The sequence below is a fragment of the Camellia sinensis genome, chromosome 8 (assembly GCF_055761805.1).
Source record: "Camellia sinensis isolate YWXY chromosome 8, ASM5576180v1, whole genome shotgun sequence".
Taxonomy (NCBI): Eukaryota; Viridiplantae; Streptophyta; class Magnoliopsida; order Ericales; family Theaceae; genus Camellia; species Camellia sinensis.
This window is the reverse complement of record NC_138968.1, coordinates 165,133,172-165,145,605: the sequence shown is the minus strand read 5'-3', so window position 1 is coordinate 165,145,605 and position 12,434 is coordinate 165,133,172. Positions and strand designations below refer to the sequence as shown.

General features: G+C 34.5%; 1 protein-coding gene across 1 annotated transcript; it reads right to left on the bottom strand.

Moving 5' to 3' along the window:
- Positions 1–647: 647 nt before the first annotated feature.
- On the bottom strand, positions 648–2,820 carry LOC114319803 (uncharacterized). Its single transcript, XM_028266855.2, has 4 exons — positions 2,510–2,820; positions 2,242–2,423; positions 2,047–2,124; positions 648–1,408 (listed from the first exon to the last, which is right to left on the bottom strand). The coding sequence occupies exons 1-4, from the start codon at positions 2,585–2,587 to the stop codon at positions 1,405–1,407; spliced, it is 342 nt and encodes a 113-aa protein (XP_028122656.1). The 5' UTR covers positions 2,588–2,820; the 3' UTR covers positions 648–1,404.
- Positions 2,821–12,434: the final 9,614 nt, after the last annotated feature.

Genomic DNA, 12,434 nt, shown 5'->3' with positions numbered 1-12,434 from the left:
CTCCCCAAAGGACATCTGATTCATCTTACCAAATAGTAGGGGTGCAACTCGGGCGGGTTCGGTCGGGTTGGGGGTCTGCCCAAGCCCGACCCGAATTGTATTTGGCACTGCCCAAGCCCGCCCAAGCCCGACCATGAACCCGAACATTGTTACCCAAGCCCAGCCCAAGCTTTGTATTTTGAACTCGGGTTGCCCGAATTGCCCGAATTGCCCGAGTTCAGAAACCTGTAGGTAGATCTAAGGGTAGACATAAAAGATAATCTAATGGTAGAAAACTAACCAAAAAAAAATAAAAAATAAAAATTAAGACTAACTCTTTTACTTAATAGAAGACTAACCAAAAAATAAATAAATAAATAAAAATTAAGACTAACTCTTTTACTTAATTTATATATATTATAGAATTTATTAAATTATATATATATTATATATTATATATTATATAATTTATATAATATATTAAATTGAATTCGGGTTCGGGTTGCTCGGGTTGGCCATTGGTTCTGCCCAAGCCCGGCCCGAATTGCAATTCGGGCATCAAAAATCTGCCCAAGCCCGTCCAGATTACAAGATATAGTTGCCCAAGCCCTAAAAAAACTCGGGCTGGGCTCGGGTTGCTCGGGTTGAGCCCGCCCGAGTTGCACCCCTACCAAATAGCCACTAGAATGATACACCAAACACATCCATAAATTCTTTACATGTAGATAAACAAAAGAGGGAAAATGAATGCAACAAGACCTAATTGCCACCAATTTAGCCAACGACTGACATCTACACTCCAACCTGATTTTACACTTTATGCAAAGAAGATACACAATTTAAAATAGACTACTGGATACATGGGCTTTCCTCTTTTCTCATGTATAAGTTTTCCACATCAAAGTTAATAAAACAAAAATAAATAAATAACTAGCAAGTGCAGCAACACCATGAAGTAATCTGTTGTAACTAGTAGAAAAAAGAAATCACTAATGTGTACCTTTTGTACCCGTGCAAGTAAACTGGTTTTCAAACTCCTCACGTGCTCAAGATTCTTGGTGCTAACATTCCTCACCAGTTCATCCAATACAGGGTAAGCATCTCTCTCAAGGTCTGCTACACTAATGTCCAAATATGTACAGACAACCTTCAATGCAATCTCGAGAACTTGAAACTCAAATGAGAGGTCACACTGCAAACCTTCAACGGCTTCAGGAACAGGTAACCATTGTCCCCCAGATGATAATTGCATTTCATTATCTTGTACCCCCCCTTTGACATTTGGACATGCTTTTATGAGGAAGTCATTGCCGCAGCTAATCCACAAACGGAAGAACCTCCCGGGGAAGAGGATCAAGCAATAGCACTTCTTCAGCTGTAACTATAGCCTTTATAAACTCCAAGTTAACAACCATAGCTTTCTCCCTAGCTGCAGAAGGGAACAATACAAATTCACTCTCATCACAACCAATCATTATATACAAACATATGAATCTATGCAGGTATCACTGGCAGCAAATGAAAATTAAATAAATAAATTCCACCCAGATCATTATAACATAAAAGAGATTAAGGGTTTTCTTGATGAGTTGATGTTGGACTACATGAACAGAAAAAAGAGAATCTATTAGGGGATAAAGAAACAAAAAGAGATGGGACTATAGAATTGTTTGGCAACCCCATTAAATGCTTAAGTCTAAAAACTTTTAGTGACCTATTAAGTTTGTTAGTTAACATGTTCAAACTCAAAATTTTACATCAAAGAGATTGGACTCATCACTAAAGGATATATGTGATTTTGACTTGTATTTAATGGATAAACTTAAACTTTCAAAACAAACAGTACTTGCGAATGTTTAGTACTATTAATAAGGTTTCACAAGACCCGCAAGTGTGAGCCTTCCTGTTCTATTGAGCTAACACCCTTCCATCCTTGCCTTATTTCATTTTTAATTTTAGAAAAATCCATATTCCTACTCATTCTTCCCAAAACTCCAACTATAATAAGTAATCTAAACTCAAACTCATGTATTACGCCACTCATACTCAATAAAAGCAGCCATATACCTTGATTTTAATGGCTGGCTGTGTTGTATCAATTTCCGTAACAGAGCTCCACCACAATGCTTCCATGTGTGAAAGATGCTACACAAATAGATTGACAGAGTGATTGTAAGATGAATCATTCACCCAATTTCCACAACAAGAGGACAAGCAAAACTCAAAAGGTACGAACTATAAAATAATCAGACATAGAAAAACCTGTGATTTGCGGCCGAGATCGATAGAGAGAGACCGAGATCGTCAGATAAAAACCTGTGATTTGCGATCGAGATCGATAGAGAGGGAGAAAGACCGAGAGAGAAACCACTGATTTGCAGCGGCCGAGATCGACAAAGAGAGAACGAGATTGACAGAGAGGGAGAAAAATCGAAGCGAGGGACCTGTGAAATTGAAAAACCCTAAACCCTAATTTTGAAATTGAAAATCCTCAAATCATAACTCAAATCTGTAATATCTGAACATGTACCTGAAGGGCGGTATGAGAAAGAGGTACGAGAGCTCCGACCAGAGGGAGAGGTGAGATGGCTTCGTCTGCTTTGTTCATCGGTCTTCATCGACCGGACGGAGCAATGGCCGTCGCAAGCAAAGTTGTCACTCTGAATGACTACTCTTCCCTCCATCTTCTCTTCATGTTCTCTTCTTCGTCTTCACTCTTTCTCTCTCGAACGCATCTCTCTCTGTCTCTCTCTCCAGCTAGTTTTTGCTCTTTTTTTTTTTGGGGGGGGGGGGGGGGGGGAGTAGAAATTTAGGCCAAATTTTAGGAGGGAATTTTAATGTAGGTAAATTTTTGAAGGGTTTGTTTTAAATATTGAGGAGAAATTTGAATTTGGAACAAAATTTTGTAGTAAGAATTGGTCTTAATTTGTACATTTTTTTAAAATTTTATTATTTATGTTTGTAATTTTACCTTTATTAAAGTTTAATTAATATTATAAATGAAAAAATAAATTTAGGAACTTTTTTTTATTTTAATCCAAAATTAATAATTATATTTAAAAATAATTGCTATTATGTTGTTAATAATTTATTATTTAATTATTAATAGTTATTACATATAGTAACAAATTTAATTAGTATTAACATAAAATAATTTAACATTTTAAATTAATAATTTAATAAAATAATTATTTGAACTGTTATAGTTAGTTAATAATTTTTTTAGTCACATACCAATAGTCCTATTGACTAGATTTATTCACTTACAGGACTGATAAATTTATCAATAAGACTTAATGGGTAATAAGTCCCAAAAGTAGGACCTATTAGTAATTTATCTTTATTTTTTTTTTGTTTATTTAATAATTACAAAATAAAATTAAAACTTGGCAATATTAACATTAAAGAAATTTCACGTTAGTTACGTGTCTAACCAATTGCAAGAGCTACTATGGTGATTTGTGCCAGTGAGGATGTGCGACGGTGGCGAGCAACAGTGGATAGCAACGGTGAGGGGGTGAGCGTCAGTGGTGAGCAGGGGTGAGGTTTGGTGGTGACTGTTTTGTGTATGAGAGAGAGAGCACAGAGAAAAAAGTGTGTGTGAAACAGAAAATAGGGGTGCAGACGGCAATAAAATTTTCAACCTTTAGCGACTAAACTATTATTTGTTGGAAAATGTTAATCAATAACGACTAAACTTTGATAGCCAAAAGTATAATTTGGCTACTATTTTTTTTGTTTTTTTGTCGTTGGCCAAAATTGAACATACAACAACTAAATTTTTTTAGTCATCAAAAGTTTATATTTGCTGACAAAATTATTTGATAGGCAAAGAGTAACCCAAAATAAGCTTGTTATTTGGCAACTAAACTTCCTTTTATTGGCAAATAATTGTATACCACGACAAAACACGAATTAGTAGCCTAAAATTTAGACTTACGCCAACTAAAAAAATTTTAGACGCCTAAAGCTATCATGAGGTATCAATTACTTCTCTTCACTAAAACTAGCATAAAGTCTCACTTTCTCTCCCTATGAAACTATCACGAAGTATTACTCTACTACCTAAACTATAAAATGATACAATTAAACCCTTCAATAAATGTACTAATTTGCTCGTTATTCCGTCTTTGGCATTTAATTTTATACGTTCTACGCATTTACTAGAAATTTCACTTTGCTAATAGTTAAATTACACCTAAACATTAAGGCTAAATTTCACTATTTGAAGAGAATGAGATTTCACTAGTTGAAGATAATTAAATAATTATTACTATCAAGTTTTAATTAAATAATATTGAAGTTTTGGTAATTACATTATAGAATTAATTAGACAACAAATTAATTAAGAAAATGAAATTATTGTTAGCTAATTTAAAATATAGTGACAATCACTTGTTGTTCCAATGAATCCATCGACGAGATCTCTCTTTAACTCATAAGTTTTCCATTTACTCGCTAGTTCGTCTTTGCCTTTAATTTTATAATTTTTAGTTCTTTAGTAGAAATTTCACTTTTTTAATAATTTCACCTAAATATTAAGGTTAAATTTCACTATTTAAAGATAATGAAATTTCACTAGTTGAAATGATGGTATGCTTTATGTTAACAATGACAATGATAATGAAGGTGGTGGTAATAACAATGATGGCTTCATAATGGTTGTGGTGGTGGTGACAGTGACAGTAACAGTGACGGTGATGATGGTTGCAACAATATTAGTGATGATTGTAGCAATTGTGAGGTTATAATCGTGTATGTTGATGCTTGTGAATATTTACAAATTCTATTAGCATTAAATAATTATGTAATTTTATGTGAGAAATTCGTCATAATTTAAATGACTTTTATCCTACAAAGTCAATTATAATTGGATTCAAATAGATTGCACAAAGGGTACCGCCTCTTACACCAACATCGCAAATTATGATAATAAATTTTAAATAATATATACTTTGCAAAAAAATATAAAAATTATTATTTAGAATTATCACTATGAAGCATGGATATGTCGACAAATATGTCATATCCGTATCAGGTAGTTACCAAATTATTAAAAAAAAATTCCCACTCAATTTTAAAATTACTATTAGCTAATCAAGTCTATTGAAATTAATTAGGGTAATAAACTAGTTATACAAGAAATTGCACATTTAGCAACTAAATTTTTAGTTGCTAAAAATCATTTTTTAGTCACCGAATGTAATTCCCAACTAAATTATTTAGTCACCCAATTGGTTGTTGACTAATTGTCGGGAAAAGTATTGGTGACTAAAATTATTTTAGTGGCCAATGAATACCCTTCAGCAACTAATAATTTAGTCGCCATAAATTTTTCTATAAATTTAATTTAAACTTGTACCAAAAATTTTTAGTCGTACATAAATTTTGTCACTACTATGTTTTATTTAGTGACTAAAATATTTAGTCACCAATTCTTTTTTCCATTATTAATGACAAATTAATTTAATAGCCAAACATCTAATTGACTCCTTTGGTGACCAAACTTTTTGTAGGCAAAAGATTGCAGCTTTTTTGATGACTAAATGTTTAGTCGTAAAAAATATCGACGGTTTTTTTGTTGACTAAATATTTGTAGGCAAAAACTTCAAATTTTGTGGGCTACTACATATTTAGTCATCAAATAAAATTTATTTTTTGTCTTTTTTTTTTTTTTGGCTACTAATTATTTAGTTGCCAAAAATCTTTTTTTTCTTTTCACTACCAAATATTTTGTCGCGAAAAAACCTTGATTTCCTTTTGGCTACCAATTTGGTTCGTCGTCAACAACTTCACTTCTTTTTGGCTACTAAATGTTTTGTCACCAAAAACTTTTAGTTTTTTTTTATATTAATTTTGCCCTGTATTTATTCTATGCAACCTGTACCCTGTATATAAACAAACTAATAAATTTAATTTTTAATGTCAAATTCGAAATATAATAGAAATTCCATACAAACCAAGGATTATCCAACTTAAAATAATAATTCTATACAAAACAGAGGATTATACAAAAACTATGTCTTTCGTACACAAAAAAAGAAATATCCACAATACCATGTAACATGGTAATCTATACCACGCCAAATGTAATATGTTCTATGCCAAAACTAATTTGTACCAAGCCAATAGTTATCTGTACAAACAATAGTAATCCACAAAAAAAAACAAAGGACAACATAATAATAGATTATAAAAAAAAAAATAGTAATCCACAAAAAAAACAAAGGACAACATAATAATATATTATAAAAAAAAAAAAACAATGTCCTCTGCACACAAATAAGGAATATTCACATTTCCACGCCAAAAACCATCTATAAAAATAAAATTAACCATTAGTATTGATTGAATAACATTATCATTTCAAATTATAAAAGAAAATTATATAAAACTCGAATGTATATAATCTTTTCAAAATTGTATAATTATAGTCGTAATCATATGTTGCATGTTCGAACAAGTTTCTCCCAAGCTTTCCCCTCCCGAAATGCAATTTTTCAGTTAAGTTTAAGGCATTTTCAACTTTAACTCCCAACCTATGTATCCTACTCATGGACCGTATGTCCCCATATGTTCTATTAGGTACGAAGAAGCTGCCTGCGTAATCCCCATAGTGGTTCGAGATTGTTTTGCATTTTCGACCCCCAAATGCACTTTTTCAACTAAGTTTAAGGCATTTTTTACTCTAAATGTCAACATACGTGTCCTAATTATGTCCCAACAAGTCGTACTTGTCACGAGCAAGCTACCGGTGACATCCCCAGAGTGGTTCAGGCACTGTTTCGTATTTTTGCCACCCCAACGCCCTTTTTGAACTAAGTTTAAGGCGTTTTCAACTCTAACTCCCAACGTATGTGTCTTAATTACATGTCGTCTATCCCCACAGGTTGTATTTATCACAAGCAAGCTTCCTGTGACATCCCCAGAGTGCTTCGCAGGTTGTTTCGCATTTTGGCCCACCGAACACCCTTTTTCGACAAAATTTAGGGGTTTTTACTCTAACTTCCAACCTACGTGTCCTAATTACGTGTCTTTTGTCCCCATAGGTCGTATTTGTCACGAACAATCTTTTCGTGACATCCCCAGAGTGGTTTAGGGGTTGTTCCGCATTTTTACCTCCAAACGCCCTCTTTTGACAAAGTTTAAGGCATATTTTATTGTAACTTTCAACCTACATGTCCTAATTACATGTCGTATGTCTCCATAGGCGTATTTTATTGTATAAGCCAACCTTAATGAAGTAAAATATGAAATTGAATATTCTAGACCCTCCCAAAATAAGAAAATTTGTCATGCAAAACGCTCGCAGTCATTAAAACACAATGTATTTATTTCATCATACTTACATGGAAAGTTTAGGCCCACACAAACAATGAAAGAGCATATCTTCAATTAAAAAGAGATTTAATTATGTGTCTATGTATGTACACATAAAAATATATGATATATCCTCACAATTCAATCCAAGACAGTCAATTATTCTCTTCCTCTTTCTATACCTCCAGTTAGAGGCTTCATTAATAAAAATGCAATTAATTAAACAGGGTTTACACACACAAAAAAAAAAAGGTAAGACACAGAAAGGGAAAAATGCTAATCATGAAAAACCAGTAGAATTTAAATCCTTGACCACTTGTGAAGAAAAAAATTCCTTGATCACATTCTAAATTCTTTTTGATAGGAACAAAGAATGGTAATAAATTTTGTGTAGCACTTGGGCCCTTTTAAAACTTCTGGGAAGTGTATTCGAATCATGTATTATGTTTTGAGAATCTTTGGTGTTGTTGTACCTTGGTTTTCGATGAGTGAAAAATTGATTTAAACTTGTTGGGTTTGGTTGTTTGCACTTATTCTTGTCAAAAGTTCCTTGGAGACTTAGAAATTCCATTCTAGGGTCGACACCAGCCTTCCTAGGGTCGACCCTTACCTGTTGGTGAAGTTCTGGAGGTGTTGCTGGAACATAGGGTAGACACCAGTCTGGGATGGTGTCGACCCTCTTCTGTCTGTGTGTTGGTTGCTGGAAGATAGGGTAGACACCAATCTGGGATGGTGTCGACCCTCTTCTGTCTGTGTGTTGGTTGCTGGAAGATAGGGTAGACACCAGTCTTGGGTGGTGTCGACACCTGCAGTGCAGTCAAGTTTTCCCAAATTTTTTTTTCCTCTTTGGTGTCAACACCACTGTTGCAGGGGTCGACACCTGCGACTTTTTCCCAGATTTTTCTCACGGTTTGGACCTACTTTTTGGGGATATTTTGACTAGATATTTTGAGTTGACTTTGGGACTTATATCTATTTTTAACCTAGTACTATATAAAGGCCCTCACTTGACATTTTCTTTCACTTTTTCTTCCATTTCCTCTCTCTAAACCGTGAAACACCTTCTCTCTCTCTCAAAAGGTACTTTTACTCTAAGATCTCTAGATTTACTCACCTAAAGTGATCTTTTCACCATGGTCCTTTGAGATGGATTGTAGATCTCGTCAAGGGCTTCCTTTTGGTCTGAGTGGTTCGTGGTTTCGTCGCCGGTGATTTTTGGGTGGTTTTCTCTCCTAAGCTTGAGGTAGGGATTTCCTTGTTCTTTTTCAATACATCGTCTATAGATAGACATGTGGTAGTTTGTATTGCATGAAAATCATATCCATGTTGGATTTGTTTGAAATCATGAGAAGGAACCTAGGGTTGGTTGTTTGAAAATGGTTATTTTATCATTGATGGTTGTCTTGGGCTAATTGGAGTGTAAATTAGCATGTTATAGTTGAAAGAAGAAAAAGCCCTAAATTATATTTTGATTTGGTAAATTAAAATGGAGGATAGCTAACCTATGTTGTAAATCTCTATTGTTAATGCGAGTTGGGTGAAGGTGTTAATGCCTAAGGGGTTAACTTTGGTTTTTGTAATGGTTTTGAAATAAATGTAGTGGATTAATGTGAGTTATGGCTCTATTATCAACGGAATTGGTTTTGTAAAACAAAAGGGATGGAATTGATTTTGTGAAAACAAAAGGGATGGAGTTGGTTTTGTGAAAACAAAAGGAAACGAAATTTGTTTTATGAAATGAGAAAAGTATCTTTGATAAGTATGAAAATTGGATTGTTGTTTCTTGAGTGTTAAACACACACACGTGGGGGTTGTATCTTTAACTACCGTGTTAGTGTTATTGGTGGGTTATGGTCTCATAGCAATTGAGTCTTTAATGGATGTACTAAATATTTACATCTAGAGGTTTTGTCCTTGGTCATCGGTGGAGGATGACACAGTTGTGTTGAATTGTCGTGTATGCATTATACCATTGTTGATTGAACATCGTATGTGATGAAGTGTTGAGATACATTATATATGTATACTTGCTCGGGAGGAGGTAGTTATGTGTTCGTATACTTCAACACATTGCTTGTATCTTGATGGTTTATGTATATGTGTTATACATGTTAATTATGCCCTGTTGTATCTTGGTTGGTGGTGTTATGCCTTGCGCTAAAAATCAGAGGTACCGTGACCTTCCAGCTAGCGCCTGGTAAACTGACTGCGCTGAGAATCTAAGGTACCACACCCTTCCAGCTAGCGCCTGGTAAACTGGTATGTTGTTGTGAGAGGTGTATCTTTGGCTTACTACGCACATAGCTAGTAGAGCAAAGTTTTGTTGTTGATATTTCAGTGTGTCTGGAAATATCATGGATTGTGTCGGTTACAGTTTTGGAGGGCCGAGTTGCCTCGTTGGTTTATCTTATACATGTTGGTGAGTTGTTATCTCCCTTTTTATAATGGTGCATGTCTAGATTTGATTGTACCGGGAAGAAGTCAAAATGTCATTTTTGTCTTTTGGAATGAATGAACGAGAATGGATATTTTAAGGAGATATATGTTTTGAAAAGGCATATCTGTGTATGTTAGGAAAATGGAAGAGAGTAGTGGGCTTAGTGAATTTGTTTCCTAAGGTAATGTTAATGTTATGAAAGATTGGGAACGGGGATTAATGAAAAGAAAAGAAAATTGAATCGCCTATGGCGTTGATTGAAATGGTTGTTTTCAAGAAAAGTTCATACTTATGTATATTTTGTATAAACTGTCACATTACTATTCTAGTATGAGATTGGGTATTCATGATCATAGCTATCTGTATGTTGTTATTGTTGACGGCCATGTTGAGATCCCTACTGGACTATATGTTCATCCCACGTTGTTGAATCTTTTTCAGGTGTTGAGCTGAATGTGCTGCAAGATTTGGATCTTCTGATTTGTTGGCCACGGGGCCTCTCTTATATGGGCAGAATGCCATATGTGTAAAAGGGTTGCACCCTTCTTCTTGATTTGTTATTAATGATGTAAGCCCAAGGGCAATTTATTTATTATACTCATGTTGTATTTACTTGCATTCGAATGAGAGCAATGTTATTCACTTCTACGAGTTGAATATACGAGTTTATTTCCGCATGTTATCTCTGAAATGGAATTAAGTAAATGAAATTGGTAATACTTTGAGTAATAAAAAGTGGGGCGTGACATTTTGCCTTACCCAAGGAAGAAAGTGGAATGAGAGAAAAATAGCATGCTGTCAATATATTCTAGCAACTCTAAGCTCATGAGACAACCCACATAGTAAACAAACAAAAAACAATTACAAAAAGTTAAAGAGCAATTCAATTAGAAAGGAAAGTAACATGTCAATAGAAGTTCAAAATTATAGATCAACCATCTGTTATTTGAAATAGAATTAATATGATAGTTATGTTGTGATAACCTTGTTCCGTATTATGCTAATTTATTATGATTATGATTACGTGTTTGATATGGTCTTGTGTGCCATTATGTGAAAATATATAATTTTGAATTTCTATCTGTTCACCGTAAGAATATCTGTTCGATTACCTGCTTTGGAATTTAAATTGAAGGCCTTATCGGCCACAGAAACCAAAATTGATCACGCCATTGTGATTGGCATAATTTTTAGAGCCTACGGTGAAATTTAATTGAAAATTGATTCGGATCAAATTAATTATATTAAATTAATGCTATAGTGTCCAATTATTTAATATTGGGAATTATAATTGAGGGAAATTATATAAGTGGGACACTATACACCCAATTCTCCTTTTTAGCTTCATTTTGGCTAATTTTGAACCCAAGAAAAGAGAGAGGGCCGGCTAGAGAGAGAGAGAGGGAAACAATTGAAGATTTGCTCAAGAAGCTTGAATAAATTGAAGACTAACTCAAGATTTGACCATAAATTGGGGAGATTGAGCTTCTAGGTGAGCAATTGATTATGAAGTTATGAGTTTAATGTTGTAATTTGTGAATTCAAAGTTGAATGATGATAAAGAATATGAATTGAGTTAATTTTGTTGAATTTGAAGTCGATAGACACATGCATGTAGGAAATTGCTATAAATTTGTGTGTTTGAGCTTGAAAGGCATGATCCATGTTGAATTTTGGTTGAAGTCCATATATTTGATCATCTCTTCATCATCTAAGTTGAGAATGAGAGTAATGTGTCACATGCATGTACAATTCATAAGGGTATAGGTGTTGAATGCATGAATTTGTTATGTTGGGAATGAGTTTTGTGTAATTTGGGACATGCATGTGATTAATTTGTAGAATTGAGCTTCATAATGTTGTAATTTGGTGTTTATACCATGTTAGTACATGTATATGTGAAGTTTGAGCCAAAATCATGCATTTAGAGCCTTTGAATATCAAGTTGAAGCTCAAGAACACGTTCTGGATTTTCCAGAAAATTTGGTGTCCGCTCGAGCGGGAGAACCTCCGCTCGAGTGTGAAATTCGTGCTCCCAGTATATTTTTGCAGACAAGGTGTCCGCTCGAGCGGGGAAGTTCACGCTCGAGCGGGGAGCTATGTAGACAAACCTTCAGCTCGAGTGCCCGACTTCACGCTCGAGCGTAAATTTGATGCATCCAATACTTTTGCAGACCTCATGGGTCTGCTCGAGCAGGGGAGTCCGCGCTCGAGCGGGGACCCTGTTTCTGAAAATTTTAAAAAGGCATTCAGTGTTTCGTTTTCTATTCTCTTTCACTTCTAAGTACTCTTAGGCATACATTGAGCATTGTAATTGAGTGAAAGAGATAAGAATGAAGCCTAAAGAGGAATATGTGAATTAAGGAACAGATTGAACCACTTGTGACCCTTATGTGTTATGTGATATGTAGGGTCAAGCTCCAGGGCAAATCAACCAACCGATCACTGTAAGTAATATCTTAATAAAGATATATGTTGTTTGTCCAATTGCGTACTTCCATGTAAGTCTTATAAGTTGTTAATTTGAATGGTGGACAGATGTTTGACATGAATGATAAAATGAATGGGCCAGAGGCCAGTATGAGTCTGAATGAAAAAATGAATGGGCCAGAGGCCAGTACGAGTTTGAATGACAAAATGAATGGGCCAGAGGCCAGTATGAGTCTGAATGATAAAATGAATGGGCTAGAGGTCAGTA